This window comes from Ictidomys tridecemlineatus, chromosome 1 (assembly GCF_052094955.1).
Source record: "Ictidomys tridecemlineatus isolate mIctTri1 chromosome 1, mIctTri1.hap1, whole genome shotgun sequence".
In the NCBI taxonomy this organism is placed as follows: domain Eukaryota; kingdom Metazoa; phylum Chordata; class Mammalia; order Rodentia; family Sciuridae; genus Ictidomys; species Ictidomys tridecemlineatus.
In genome coordinates, this window is record NC_135477.1 from 121991328 (window position 1) to 122007319 (window position 15992).

At 42.4% G+C, this 15992-nt stretch overlaps 1 protein-coding gene across 1 annotated transcript; it reads right to left on the reverse strand.

Annotated features, from left to right (window-relative positions):
• Positions 1-197: 197 nt before the first annotated feature.
• Hdac3 (histone deacetylase 3) lies at positions 198-15956 on the reverse strand. The gene is made up of 15 exons (XM_005324244.4): positions 15800-15956; positions 15611-15693; positions 14120-14262; positions 8122-8203; positions 7949-8005; positions 7776-7831; positions 7264-7397; positions 6816-6896; positions 6378-6451; positions 6153-6217; positions 4883-4972; positions 4695-4753; positions 4336-4415; positions 3887-4044; positions 198-835 (listed from the first exon to the last, which is right to left on the reverse strand). Exons 1-15 carry the CDS (start codon positions 15852-15854, stop codon positions 766-768), a joined length of 1287 nt encoding a protein of 428 aa, XP_005324301.1. The 5' UTR covers positions 15855-15956; the 3' UTR covers positions 198-765.
• Positions 15957-15992: the final 36 nt, after the last annotated feature.

The window sequence follows — 15992 nt, forward strand, 5'->3', positions numbered from 1 at the left end:
CCAAGTTTGTCTAACTCTCCACCAAAATGTTCTATTAACTCCCTATGTACAAGTAAAATAATCCATGTAGAATATATACACAGGACCTAACATAGGGTACTGAATAAATGTTAACTATGATTTTTATTATATGCATCATCACCCCATTTCCCTTTCCCTTCATACATAATTAGCAAGAATTAATATTCCCAGAAAGGTACAAAAAATACCAACTTGGTTTATTGGATTAAAAACAGTGGTAAAATGGACATAAAACCAAAAGTTAGACAAGACATGTTCATATCCTCCCCTACACAAAACCATACTTCCCATTGTCTATAGTTAAGATGTTATGGAGCCAGAGCCCCTACCACCCAAAACCCTCACCCTTTGCTTGTCCTGGAAGTAAGGCCTGCAGTAGAACCCAAAGGAGAAGGATGTTAGAGACAACCTCAGTCCTCTCTACCCCTTCATCCCTGAGTCTCTGGGTTGGAGGGAAGCAGGGAAGGAATAAGGGACCGGAAGGGTTGGGGACTGGCTATTAGGGTCTACTGCCCAGAATGTCCCAAAGCCAGCTATACTTCCCCATCTCATCCCTAATAAGTACCATTGTCAGGCTGTGGGAGAGAAAGGAAAAGGGGATAGATGGTTCTAGAACCACATGTGATCTCCAAACCCTTCCTCAGAGTTAGCCTCAGGTTCCCAGACTAGGGATGCACACCTTTTCCCTTCCCACCAACAAGGCATGAAAAAGAATTCCTTGAGACATAGCATTCCAAGACGCTCTTAAATTTCCACGTCGCTTTCCTTGTCATTATCGTGGTCTCCATCATAGAATTCATTGGGTGCCTCTGGCCTGCAAAGCAAGGGCAGACAGATCATAATCCTGCTCTACAACTTTCCAGCACCCTCTCCAGAGCCATTCCTCAGGGTCTCTGGGAATTCCTCTTCTCCTTTTGGTAGAGAATGATTGCTATACATACATCCTCTCACATATTCAATAAACATTTATGGCGAATACCCTGTGCCAGGCATGTGTCAGAGGCTTATAGCAGATAATTAGCCAGACCAGGCTTTCATCCATCATGAAAAAGCTTACCTAATAAATGAGACCAAAGATTTAGTAAGTAATATAATTTCAGGTGGTGGAGAACATTAGGAAAAAAAAAAAAAAGAAAGAAAGAAAGTAACATGATTGTGAGTGATAAGAGGAAAATGGTAAATTCCAGACAGGATTTTTAGGGGAAATTATTTTAAGAATGAAAGCCTAAAGTTTGGGAAGCCAAGCAAACATCTCAGGAAAACTGTTCCAAGCCTCATAAGGTAGAAAAAAACTGGTATATTTTATATAACAAGGAGGCCATGATGGCTGGGCGTTGTGTCATGAAGGAAAGTAGTTACAGATAAGATCACGGATGGAAGTCAGGATCAGCACACAGGGCCTTTTTAAGCCAGAAGTGGAGGACTGACTTAAACCTACACTGAGAGAAGGGATGTGAAAGAAACACAGGGCCCAGTAAATACTCAATACTGATTTCTTTCTTTTTCAAAAACTACTCTCTGAGAGAAAACTGAGTCATCAAAGAGTAGCTGAGGGAATAAGTCAGTTAAGGGTCTATCTACTTGAGCCACAGGTCAGTTATCTCACCACAAAGATAAAAGTTGTGGGGTCACAAGCTTAGATTTGTATCTTAACTAGCTTTATGACCCCAGGAACATTATTTAACCTCTCTGAGGCTTAGACTCCTCCTCAGGTAATCTGAGGATAAGAGCTACTCTTAGCATTGTCCAATGGCACCAGAACAATGACATGATATGTATGTTGTAGTATAAAGCACCTAGTATTGAGTCTGGTGCTTGGCAAAGCCACAGAAGTGGCAACTCTTATTATTACTACTCTGCAAGTCATATGCAAGTTGGAGCTATAGGATCAAAGAAGAACCAGAACTCAGTGGGTGGTCTGACAGGGAGGTAGGGCTTAGGAACAGGAAGAAAGGCCTGAGGCTTCTGCTGACTGTTGAAAGGGTGTGGTATAATGCGCAGACTAGACCCAGATGTCAGTCTGTTACTATTGATGAAAAAGCCAAACTTTGACAAAAGGAAGAACTTAAAAACAGGTTTTGCCAAACCAAATCAGACACTGAAAATCAATTTCCAGAAGTCAAGCTTTAGAAACCTAGAAAAACTGAGAAGGAGATGACTCAAAAGCTCTGAGGCCAGATGTTTAGATATTTCCCAACCCAGGCCAGGCAATAAGGGGGTTTTCATAGAGGAGGGAAGATGGACAGGTCCTAAGGGTTAGAGTAGTAAAGTCCATGTCCAAAGGACAGAGACACTGGCTGGAACTCTGATTATGAGTTGTGAATGTGAGAAGCAGACTCTAGAAGGGTCTGAGAAGCTCACCAGACTGCAGCAGAGCAAGCTTCAACTTCTAACACTGAACAGGAGCAGGACTGGGTATCCTGCAAATGTCCAGCTGTGGTTGGTTATTCCTCAATATTGTAAGGAAATCTGTTCTCCACAAGTGCATCTGGTTTTGCACTTCTGGGTTCTCTTGTTTTTTTCCCTTCATTTTTCAGAAAAGTTTGTTTTGATATTTTAAAAACAATTTCTATCCTCACCGTCCCCTATTCATTCTCTCTATAAATATATCAGTATGTATCTCAGAAAGACAAAAGCTTTTTTTGAAAGAAACAGAACCACTATTCTCAAACCTGAAAAAAAAATGAACAGAAATCAAACAACATTAAAGAGCAATATGCAGGCAGTGACCTGTCCAGCCAACCCAGAAGAAGACTAAAATGCTGGCAAGAATGTAAATTCTAAAGACTTTTTGGAGGGCTGGGGATACAGCTCAGTTGGTAGAGTGCTTGCCTCACATGCACAAGGCCCTAGTTCAATCCCCAGTACCACACATACACAAAAAAAGACTTTTTGGAAGGCAATGTGACAGCAAATACAAATGATTTTTCTGCATTCAACTTTTGACCTAATAACAACAATTCTAGGAATCTAACTCATTTAAACAAGCATGCAAATATGTAAACATAAAGGGACTCATTGCCACCCTCTTTATTACCATAATAGCAAAAAAAGGGGGATTATATAAATTAATGTAACTGTCCATCAATGGTAGTTAGTTAAATTAGGTTATATCCACACAATGGAATATTATACAGCTGATAAAATACAGAAACAGATCCATATCACTAACACAAAGATACGATATCTTATTTTAAAAAAAGACAAGTTTAAGTTTAGAGCCACATGTACAGAATGTTTCCATTTAGACTAACAAAAATCAAAACCCCCACAAATAGCAAACTCTATGAATGAATATATATGTTCACAGTATATATGCATTAGAAATATACTTGTAATTTACAGAAAAAAAGGTCTATCTAAAAAGATATAAATCAAACTATTAATGGTAGTTACTTCTGTGGAATGGGTCTGGGATTATGTGAATGTAAATGTAACCTACTTTGATGTTGTTTATAATTGGGGGGGAGGGTGCCGGGGATTGAACTCAGGGGCACTCAACCACTTAGCCACATCCCCAGACATATTTTGTATTTTATTTAGAGACAGGGTCTCACTGAGTTGCTAAGCACCTCACTCTTGCCGAGGCTGGCTTTGAACTCACAATTCTCCTGCCTCAGCCTCCCCAGCTGCTGAGATTATAGTTATGCACCCAGCTAGATGCTGTTTATAATTTTTACAATAAATATGTTACTTTGTCACTGAAAACTGCAAACAAAAAAATAAAAAAAGAGTAGGGGAATTGTACTGACTTAAAGGCAGTAAACCAGGGACAAGAAAGCCAGTGCCTTCCAATTTACTTTTCTCTTGTAAGCCTCCCCTGCAAGCCTGCTGGAATGTCCCACTCTCAAGTCCCTGCCCAGACCTGCTGTAGTTCTCCTCAGGACCCCTCTCCTCTGCGTCAGCCTCGTCAGTCCTGTCATATGTCAGGAGATCAGCAGGCACATCATGAATCTGGACACTAGGTGCATGGTTCAGCATCTTCAGGTTTTCAAAGATTGTCTGGCGGATCTGGTCCAGATACTGATTGAAGAGGAAGAATAGAAAGTGACTGGCTCCTAGGGACTCCCAGAGCATCCACCCTTCTAGCGACCTTCTGCTCCTAATGTCCTGGTTTTCATCTCAGTAGTATTTCTATTTCAGATCTCCCAACTGATACCTGTCCCTTCCCACCAACCCTGACTACCTCTACACTATCCTAGACTGTCTCCTAGCTGGTAGCAGGGACAGTGACAGCTTAGAACTCCCCTATCTTTGATTTCTCCCACTTCCTACATCCTAGCCATCTTGTGCATGGCTTCTCCGAGTGCTGACCTGGCGTGAGTTCTGATTCTCAATGCGGGTGCTGACGTCTGGATGGAGTGTGAAGTCAGGGGCAAAGTACTCGAAGTATTCTTGGGGAGGGAAGTGGGGAGGAGAGGGGATGAGAAGAGGTGATTAGCCAGAAAACATGGTTCAGACCAAGACACGCAGGTCCCAAGACTTTTCAGTCCCTCCCTTCCCATCCAGACCCCTACAAAATAGCTGCCCAGTCTTTTCCTTGTTCTTTGCCCAGAGATTTCGTCTGCAGAGTTTTGAGTGTATAAAATTTCCTGTCTGCTTTCAAATCAGATCATTCTTAGGGCTGGTGAAAAGAGCCTTCCTGTTATGGAGGTATTGTGGGTGGTCCTTACCACTATAGGGAAGCTCCTCACTAATGGCCTCTTCTACCAGCAGTGATGTCTCATATGTCCTGAAACCAACCAGCAGAGTGGGGTAAGCTGACTAAGTAGGCTGAAAGGCCCACCTGGTCATATCCCATTGTGGGAGCCCCTAGCTTACCCCACAATGCAAAAACAGGAAAGTCAGGGAGGGTACTCACCAGCAGCGGGCAACATTTCGGACAGTATAGCCTCCACCACCCAACACCAGTAGCGGGATATTAAAGCTCTTGACATATTCAACACATTCCCTGTTAAAAGGAACCAGAAGAATGGGTGGAGCCAAGGACTACTCTAGATATTACTTGGAAAGGGCAACAGGGAATTGTAAGTGTTCTTCAGTTTGGTCTGGGTAGTGGAATTCATTAAGTTATACCGTTGGGATTTGTGTACTATATTTTGTGTCTCAGTGAAAATTTTAAAATAAAGTGTACCCTCAAAAATAAAGAAATAAAATACTTCTGTCCTGCTCAACACTCTCCTTGGCATCCTACCTGTTAATCAACTATGCTTATCAATATACAGCCAGTATGTCAGTTCTGGCCTTCAGAATGTAACCCTAACCCCCTACAACTCTCTGTCACCACCTCCTCTACTTCAGTTTGGGCACCAAATCTCTGGCCTAGACAATGCCAGTAACTTCCCAACTGGTCTTTCCACTACCAATCTTGTCCCATCACTCCACCCCAAAACTCAGCACAGTCACTTTAAAATACATTGGATTATGTAACTTCCCTGCTTAAATATCCTTCAACAGTTGCCCTCCATCACTGGACCACCTTCAAACTCCTTACCAGAGTCCAGAGGCCCTGTACAATCTCACCATGGCCAATTTCTAGGACCTCAACTCGATCTACCTCCAGCTTGGTCCCTGTGTTCTGGCCTCACTCGTTTTATTTCATTTCCTTCACCACATCAGTTCTTCCCAGCCTCAGAGTCTTTTGTAGGCATAACTCACTGCCTGGGACAGGCTTCTCTCTGCTTCTCTTGTGGCTCACTCGGTCTTAGACTCCAGCTCTCCGCTCTTGTTTTACCTCCACAGAAAACCCATTCCAAATCATGCCAAAGGAGATTCCCTACTGTTACCCTCTGTCCCAGCTTTCTATTTTTTTCCTCTATAGGATTTATAGCAATCTACTTATTTTTTGTTTGCTTCCTACTCTAAACTGTAAACTCTGTGGGCATTTTATCATTCCATCCCCATCATCTAATACAATGCCTGGAACACAATCAGTCCTTAATAAAAACCTACTGTGAATGAATGACCATCTAGAAGATCCTATTTAAGGTGACATTTCCTAGTTCAAGTACAACTTATAGATTACTTTTGATTCGCAGAAGAAATCAGGCCCATCTTTAACTATTCCTATTCCATTTAGTAAAGCCCAAAGCCACTTGTAAAACCTGGGGGAGAAGAAGGGCAAGTCTCACCCATGCCCTCGGATACTGAGGTTGAAGCAGCCCAATCGATCACAGCCCAGAGAGTCAGCTCCACACTGCAAAAGCAAAATGCCAGGCAGCTGCAGTGACACAACTGATCAGAACATCACAGGTATCTTCCACATCCCTTCCCTCACCAACCTAGGGACCTTCCTCTTTCCCGCTCTCTTCCCTCAAGCCCAGGTGAGCCCTCCTAGCAGGCACTGACAGCATTACCTGGAGTACAATGCAGGTGGGCTGGTAGAAGTCCACCACCTGGTTGATGACCGGCTGGAAAAGGTGCTTGTAACCTGGGAGAGGGCCAAAGATGGGCACCTGGCACCCCAAGGGGATGGGGAGACAGGGAACAAAAGGAAAAAGGGGGTTGAGAGAGCATGTAGCCCAGGAAAGGGGCAAGCCAAAGAACCAAACCATTGGTTCTAAACTCGGGAGTACCAGACTGCTATGAGTGACTGATGAAAGCTAATGACCCTTATCATTAAGTGTGCATACATATGATATTTTGCATACAATTTCCAGGGGTTCTTGGTCCCTTTGAAGGCCATTTATCCTTAAGGATACCTGGCCCAATAGCAGACAACACCAGACAGAAGAGATTAATTAAAAGAGAGAAAGAAGGGGCAGAGTGCACAGGGAGAAGACCCTAGTACTTACTCTGATCATCAATGCCATCCCGCAAGGGCACATTGAGACAATAGTAGCGGCCACTCTCTGCTCCAACTTCATACATGTCACCTATAGGGAAGTGGGTAGTGGGAGCCATGCATGGGAAGCACTTGCAACTTAGATGCTCTGTCAATGAACCTCCACCAGACTCCCTAGATCCACTGTTTCTTGCAGTTTGTAAGTCATTCAATGATTTTTTTTTTTTAAATAACTACCATGAGCCAAGCTGCATACTAGGCACAGCAGATACAACAATAAATAGAATAATGAAATCCTACCAAGCTTATACTCTTCCTCACAATGAAAAAGGAGACAGTAAACAAATATTTTTAAAAAACACACACACATTAAATATAAATACCAATGAGTGCGCTAGGAATCAGTCATGCTAAAGAACTGACAGATGTAAAGGGAACAGTAATTCATGTTCTTGTACCTGTACCAGGGAAGAAGTAATTTCCGTATTTGTGGAAAGACACCGTCATGACCCTGTCAGTGAGGTAGAAGGCTTCCTGAACGCCATCTCCATGGTGGATGTCAATATCAATATAGAGCACGCGGGGGTGGTACCTGGGGTAAGGGCAAAGCCAGGGTCTGAGGTAGAGGTGAACCCCAATCCATTCCCCCCAAACATAGGGTCTGGAATTATTTAAAGTCTGCCAAGTCACCTGAAACCTAATACCACCAGTTTTCTAAGGGTAACCCTGGGGATCCAGCCTAGAGGCTGGAGGCAGAGACAGGAGAGGGGTGTGCAGAAAGGGCTGAAATTTGAGCAGGCAGCAGGCAATATGCAGCAGAGCAGAGGAAGACGCAGCCTAAGAAAAGCATCAAGAACTTGGGAGAAGCTAGTGGTGAAGGAGAGAGGTCAGGGTCAGGGTCAGGGCTGTCTGAGGGACCTCCTTGGTTGAGATCCTCTTAAGTGCCCCCATCTCCTCCTGGGCTACTTACTTGAGCAGCTCCAGGATGCCGATTACAATGTCGTTGACATAGCAAAAGCCAGAGGCCTATAGCAAGACAGTGATCTTTTAAATAGAGAAACAATCCCTCCGTTTGCCCCCCACTGTCATCCTGACTGCCTACCCTAGGGTAGCCACTGTCTTCCCCATCACATCCTCACTCACCTCAAACTTCTTGGCATGGTGCAGACCACCAGCCCAGTTAATGGCAATATCGCAGATCTGAAAGACAAACACCCAACTCACAGTCCTCTTCTGCCCACCCCTGAAGCTGGGTCTGGGTAAAGCACTGAGTCTACAGACCCATAGGAAAGAAACAAGAACTGGGAATACATTACCTTGTTGTTCAGCTGGGTTGCTCCTTGGAGGGATGCACCTGTGTAACGGGAGCAGAACTCAAAGAGCCCGGGAAACACTGGGCTGCAGGGAATAGGAGTGGGTTAGAACACTTGTGCCTCTGTCCTTCCCTGGGCCTTGTTACACTCCCTCCTTACCCCAGACTCCTCCAATCTCCATTTTCTGATAGCCCTCTCGCCCCTTCCTAAACACCTGATTATCTACAAATGTATTCAACAAATGCCAAGCCCTATGTAAAGCACAAGATGGGAAAGAAAGAAGCTTTTAAATGTTAGGGAGTTTTGCCCTAGCTGGGAGAGAAGCAAATAGCTTCTAGGTTATTTGTGTGTGTGTGTGTGCGCCAGGAATTGAACCCAGGGTTGCTTAACCACTGAACCACATCCCCAGCCCTTTTTAATTTTTATTTTGAGACAGGGTCTTGATAAGTTGCTGAGGGCCTCACTAATTGCTGAGGATGACTTTAAACTTTCGATCCTCCTGCCTTGCCCTCCTTGGTCCCTGGGATTATAGGCATGCATGACCATGCCCAGCTCAGCACCTAGGTTCTTAAGTATAAAGGAAAAAGGAAATAAGTTGCCAGGTGCAGTAGTGCATGCCTGTAATCACAGCAGCTCAGGAAGATGAGACAGGAGGATGGCAAATTCAAAGCCAGTCTTAACAATGCTGAGGCACTAAGCAATTAAGTGAGACCCTGTCTCTAAATAAAATACAAAATAGGGTTGGGGATGTGGCTCAGTGATTGAGTGCTCCTGAGTTCAATCCCCAGTACCCCAAAATAAAAAGGAAATAAGTTGAGATAAAACATGAATTCTATTTTTTTTCTTAAAAGTCTTCTATAGGTACCACACTCTAACATAATGTTCAATAGTAGCCTTGACAGTCACACATTTTAAAGAAAGAATTATATTCCTATATACGCAAAATACTACTACTAATAAGATAAACCATGGAAAGTTTTTAGCACATTTTATGGCACTATAAGCCACATGTTAGCTAAAATGATTGCTATCTTCATTCTTCATATAAAGAAAAGGATTGAACCCAAATACAAAAGGCTACATACCGTGACTCATTTATATAACATTCTGGAAAAGGCAAAATAGGATAGAGTCAGATCAATGGTGCCTGGAGATGAGGTGGAGAGAAGGCATTGATGATAAAAGGGTATGAGGGAATCTTTGTGGGGTAAGCGAAATATCCTGAATCTTGAGACATTCTAAACTCTCAAGATGTTACACATAAAAAAGGTGAATTTTACTGTATGTAAATTATACCTTCATTAACCATCACTTAAAAAAATAAAATAATGAAATGTCTTTAAAAAACCCTAGTTTGGAGAATCACAGCCCTTGGGACAGGAGTCCCCTGTGTTTCTCCTTTGCTGGCAAGGCAATAAAACCGTTTTTCTTTTCTTAAAATAAATAAATAAATAAAATAAAGATTTTAAAAAATCCCTAGTTTGGATTTTTTAAGGTCAGTGGTGGAGACTGATCCTAGCATGTATAAGGCTGTAGGTTTCATGCCCAGCACTAAAAAAAAAAAAAAAAAAAAAAAAAACCCTAGTTTTAAGTATCCAAGAAAATAGTACAACTGCCACATTTAACCATGTGAAAAACAGAATGTAGGGAGTTTTATAATTTCTCAAGTGTTTGGAAATAATTAGTGTTTGATACTTAAAAAACTAGTAAATAAAAAAGCAATGAAATTATTAGCTTCAGGAAAAACAAAGTTGTATACGAAAATAAATTAACTACTACTATTTGGTTCTAAAACAAATGAATAGTAGTTATGATAAAGTAAACAGAATAGTGACTGATTGAAAATTATGATATAGCTACATTATAAACCTGGGAGAAGCCAGTATGATGGTATGAGAAGACAGAATGCCCATATCCATATGATCAGCTTATAGACAATGTCTAAAAATTGATAAAGGAAGAAATATTGACAAGAAGTAATATAGTAGGGGAGTATAATTATAAGCCCAGATTTATAAGCCAGACAGCTAGTAATGTTGGGCAAATTGTTTAGCCTTTCTGTGTCTCAATGTCCTTATCCTTAAAAAGGAGATAATAATAAACCCTGCCGTATACTTGTTGAAACTAAATAGCTACAAAGCATTTAAAATAGTACCTAGTGTATTAAGTATTACCTAAATATTACAGATCAGTAGCAGTAAATTTATTATATCATTTAGAAATCCAAAGATAAGCACCAGAAAAAATATGCGAGCTGAAAGTGGCTGCCATGGGGACAGAGATTTAGGCACAGGAGGAATAGGTCTGGGATTGCTTTTTTAAAAATCCCATTAAAAACCTCATAAAGGGGCTGGGGTTGTGGCTCAGTGGTAGGGTGCTTGCCTAGCATGCATGAGGCACTGGGTTCGATCCTTTGCACCGCATAAGTGTAAAATAAAGATATTGTGTCCACTTAAAACTTAAGAATATTAAAAAAAAAATCCTCATAGAGGCCTAGGGTTGTCAGCAGTACGGCACTCACCTAGCACATAAAAGGCACTGTATTTGATCCTCAGCACCACATAAAAATAAATAAATAAAATAAAGGTATCGTGTCCAACCAGAACTAAAAAAAAAAAAAAAACTCATAGAAGCTGGGTGTGATGATGCAAATCTGTAATCCCAGAGGCTCAGGAGGTAGGGCAAAAGGATCACAAATTCAAAACCAGACTTAGCAAGACCCTGTCTCTAAATAAAATATAAAAAAGCCTTGGGAATGTGGCTCGGTAGCTCAGTGATTAAGCACCCATAGGTTTAATCCCCAGACTAAACAATAACAACAACAAAAAAGAACCTGTACTGGCTAGGTGTGGTGGTGTGTACCTGTAATCTGTGACTCAGGAGGCTGAGGCAGGAAGATCACAAATTCGAGCCCAACTTTGGCAATTTAGCAAGACTCTCAGCAACTTAGCAAGACCCCATTTCAGTAAATAAATAATTGAGTGTGTAGCTCAGTAGTAAAGCATCCCTGGGCTTAAGTCCCAGTACACATATACACACACATACATACACACACACACACACACACAAAAGCCTTGTAAATAAATTTGGCTATTTATATTAGATTAGATTACTTTTTAAACTATCACAAATTAATTAAAGGAAAATAAAAAGGAGCAGGACATGGTGGTGTGTGCTTATAATTCCAGTAACTTGGGAGGATGAGACAGCAGGATCACCAATTCAAGGTCAGCCTGGGCAATTTAGCAAGAACCTATCTCAAAGTAAAAAATACAAAGGGCTGGGAGTTTAGCTTGGTGGTAGAGTACTCCTGGATTCAATTTCCAGAACCACACACAGTAAAAAAAAAAAAAAAAGAAGGAAAATTCCTGATTCTCCTCTGAAACATAGACAAGCATAGCTATAGTTTAAATTTGACAGAACAACTGAAACCCAGAGGTAGATGCCCTAACTATGCAAAGAGCATATACAGGTTTCCTGCTATAGCCTAAAGTCTGATTCCACATTCCCAGATCTAGAAAATGAACTCGGGAATAGCAGCAGGAACAAAAACAACAAAAAAGAGCTGGGTATGATGGCACAAGCCTATAATCCCAGTGACATAGGAGGCTGATGCAGGAGGATCTCAAGTTCAACAACTTACGGAGGCCCTAAGTAACTCAGTGAGACCTTGTCTCAAAACAAAAAGTTAAAAAGGCTGGGTAGAAATATTACTGTTCTCTATATGGAAAGCAAAATCATTTAAAACTATAATAAAAAAATTGTTGCCACCAAAAAGGGGGGGGGCAGGGGGCAAGGGGGGGCAGGGGGGCAAGGGGGGGTGCTGGGGACGTTGCTCAGCAGTAAAGTTGAGTACCAAAAATACCATAGTACCAAAAAAACCAAAAACAAACAAACAAACAACAACAACAACAAAAAAAAAAAACCTAAGAAACTTCCCAAGACAGCATATGACAAAACTAATTAAGCAGGCAGTATGTACAGGACAGAGCTTTGTGGGCTGGTATGAAGATTTTGTGAAGGCTGAGAAGGCCTTGAAAAAGTTGAACAGGACATCCAAGGACATTCCAGGAAGGGATCCCATGCAGCTGAGTATGGGAATAAGATTGGGAAGGTGTTCAATGCCAGCCAAAGGAACTGGCCTCTATCTGGCAGCTTGGACTGCATCTGTCAATAGGATCTTTCATAGAAATAGATTAGTGGTTCAAAAATCTGGACTCTTAGATTGTGGATGCAGCACCACAAAACAAAAACAAAAACAAATCTGGGCTCTAGACCTGAATCCTGCCACCACCACTGACTAATTATGTGAAATGTGGTAAGTTACCTAAATTTTCCCAAATCTCCATTTATCTGTGTGAAACATCAGGAAAAGGCCTATTATATCTCCAGGTTAGCATGAGAATTAGAGGATACACTAAGAACCCTCAGCATAATACTAGCAAAATAAGTACTTAATAAATGGTAGCCATTGTAGGAAGCTCTACAGGATCAGCAATCTGTAAAACCTATTTATCAAGAAATAAATTCAAGGGGGAGAAGGAAAAGCCACAGACTAAAAGTCTCAAGTCCCATCGATCAAACACAATGCATGGCCCTTGTTTAGATCCTGATATTAATAAACTGTATAAAAACTGTATATGAGATGAGACAATATTTGAATACTGATTGTATATTTGATTATATTGAGGAATTACTATTCATCTTTAGGTATGGTTGAGATTTTTTTTAAGTTTCATTTAGAGATAAATAATCTAACACAAAGGGGTACATAAGACTGGCCACTTGCTTATAAGAGCTGAAGCTGGATATACTGGGCACAGTGGTGCACACCTATAATCCCAGAGGCTCAGGAGGCTGAGGCAGAAGGACTACAAATTCAAAGCTAACACTGGCAATTTAGCAAGGCCCTAAATAATCTAGTGAGACTCTGTCTCAAAATAATAAAAATGGCTAGGGATGTGGCTCAGTGATTGAGTGCCCCTGGGTTCAATTCCCAGTACCAAAAAAGAAAAAAAAAAAGAGTTGAAGAGGGGTATGGATACATGATGTGATAGATACATGTTCTACTCTACTTTCAGAAATGTTTAAAATTTCCCTTTAAAAAGTTTAAATAGAATTGAGTACATGGTACCTGTTTTGGTTATTATTTTTCATGGACGTATATTAGAGTGTAAGCAAGGATCATGGCTTACTTTCCACCCCCTTCTCCACAGCATCTAACCCTGAGTCATCTACATGCGTTACAAGCTTAATGTAAACCTGGTCATGTCAAATCACTCCCTTGCCTTTTAAGACATTTTAATGACTTTCCTCTATTCTAAGAACAAAAACCTCAATTCATAACAGGGCTGTTCAAAAGGCCTCCTTTATCTCTTTAGCCTCTAATCAGATTACTTTCCTTTTCATATTCTGTCTGTGGGCTTTTTCTTTCTTTCTTTCTTCCGTTTTTTAATACTGGGGATTGAATCCAGAGGTACTTTACCACTCAGCCACATCTCCAGCCAGAGTCTAATTAATTAGTGCCTCCCTAAGTTGCTGAGGCTGGCTCAAAGTTGGGATCCTCCTGTCTCAGCCTCCCAAGTCACTAGGATTACTGGTGCAAGCCACCATGCCCAGCTGCACTTGGGCTTTTTCTGTTCCTCAAATGAGTCATACTTTGTTCTACCACAGACATGTTGTCTCTATTACCCAATACATCCCTTCCCTCGTCTGCCAAACACCTTTCCCCTAATTCTTTTTTTTCAGATCTAATTTAATATTCAGATTAATATTAAAATTTTGCTGTTATTGTTCATCATTGCGTCCCTCACACTTAGTACAGGGCCTGGCCTCAAGTAAATCACCAATAAATATTTACTGAATAAATAAATGATCGAATGATGATTCACTGACAAGTAGGTCCCCCCCCATATCTTCCCAGTGCTATTACAAAACCTCATTGAAGGGCCTCACACCAAAGTGCTTGACATCCCCAAATCCAAGTGTTCCCCTCTCTCACCAGTCATCGCCCACATTGAAGGCATTAAGGCTCTTGGTGAAGCCCTGCATGTTGGTGGGACTGACTCTCTGCAGAAAATCAATGTAGTCCTCAGAGTGGAAGCGGCACATGTCATGCTGGGAGGCCTGGTATGGCTTGAAGACCTTGGGATGGAGAAACAAGATGAACCTAGCAGGATCATCCCCACTGATGAGGCTGAGACCCGCCACACTGAGCCCAGCCCTGCAGATTGCCCAAAACCACATACAACAATCCCAATCCTTGTTATTCTACGAGATAAGGTCAGTGAAGAAAAGAAGCTCCTGTTAATGGTCTTGATAATGACCCAACCACTTCTCCTTTCCACCTCCAGCCCAGCCTCTCCTACCTTCTCAACCTTGAACCCTGATTCACCTGCCCTGATCCCTGGATCTCCTATTCCTGGTTCTCTCCATACTCATCTCCCCTGGACTCTGATTCTGCCCTTTGGGTTCTTCATTCTGAAATCAGACATAAGGGATACATAACAATCTTCTAGTTAAAATCCAAGGTGCTAAACCAAAGATTTATCGTCCTTGGGTAGGGGGAGGTTTCATGAACCTCTTTGAAATTTGGGCAAGAAGAAAGAGCTTTTTTTTCTCCTAGAAAATGCATGCAGGGACACAGAGGCACATAATCTCAAGGGATTCAGAGATTATTGCACTAACAATACCTCAGTCTTTCTACAACCAATCCACTTGTCTGTGCCTCAGAAAAAGCAGAGATCACTCATATTGTTGGCTCATTTCCCTCAAAATACATAAGGGTGAGATCTGTTATTATCTCATTTCACAGCTGTAAATTTCAAGCTGGAGATAAATAGTATGCATATATATGGGAGATGGAGGATTGGGCAATGATTAAGCCTAACTATGCAGAAATACTATGTAGAGGTACTCTAGGTTGAAAAAGGAATACATAAGGCATCTCTTGTTCTCCACACATATACACATAATTTACCCAAAGGGCTGCAGAGCTGTCCCTAAAGTTCTAGCTCCTAGCAGGTAGTGAGAGGTGGGAGGAGATATATACAAAGATCCAGACCCGCCCATCCCTGAGGCCACAACACTAACCACACCCTAAAAGGCAGGGGGGACTGGGAGTGTAGCTCATAGGTAGAAAGCTTGCTTATTATGCCTAAGGCCCTGATTGGATCTCCCAGGACTGCAAAAATAAATACATAGTACATAAAATAAATTCAGAGAGAAACACATCTGTCTTCAAGAGGGCCTCACACCGCCCTAACCCTACACCAAGGGCTGGTGTGCCTAATGTCAAAGGGTGACTAGCCTGAGGTGAAAATGTAACTCCCATTAACTCAGAGAACGCCCACCCACAAACTCTGCAAACAGGGAGTGCTCCAGGCGACTTCTAACTGCCCCCTACCCTAGGGGCGGGTGCACCTGGTGCATTAGGTCCCATCCACTTATCCCTAAGGCCACAGCTCGCTCCCAACCCGCCAGCTGGACTCACGATCATCTTCTTATAGAGACCATAGTGCAGGACCAGGCTATGAGTCAATGCCAGGCGATGGGGCTTCATAGGGTGCCCAGCTCCTGGGGGTGGGGAAAAGAGAGTTGGTCAGTTCTCATCCCTGAAGCTACAGCTCTTGCCTCGAAACCTCTGAGTCCAAGCCCCTAGCGCACAAACCCGTTCCCTCACCGTAGTGGAAGTTGCCCACGTCAGGGTCGTAGAAATAGGCCACGGTCTTGGCCATAGCGCCGGCGGGACCAGGCCCCGCGCCTCCGCCGCCCGCCGGACACCAGCCCCGCCCCCGGCCCCTGCGTACTACGCAAGCACGTAGCCTGCCTCTGCGGAACAGGGAAGGTTAGGCCCCGCCTCTCTGAGACAGTGC

Bases quoted from the DNA above. Each gene is read 5' to 3' on its own strand.
- Hdac3 (XM_005324244.4), bottom strand. From the start codon at position 15,854: ATGGCCAAGACCGTGGCCTATTTCTACGACCCTGACGTGGGCAACTTC. The intron at 7,832-7,948 runs GTGAGTGAGGAT...GTCTTGCTATAG, and splicing joins ACCATGCCAAGAAGTTTGAG to GCCTCTGGCTTTTGCTATGT. The intron at 836-3,886 runs GTCTGGGCAGGG...CTTGCTTTGCAG, and splicing joins CCTGAGGAGAACTACAGCAG to GCCAGAGGCACCCAATGAAT.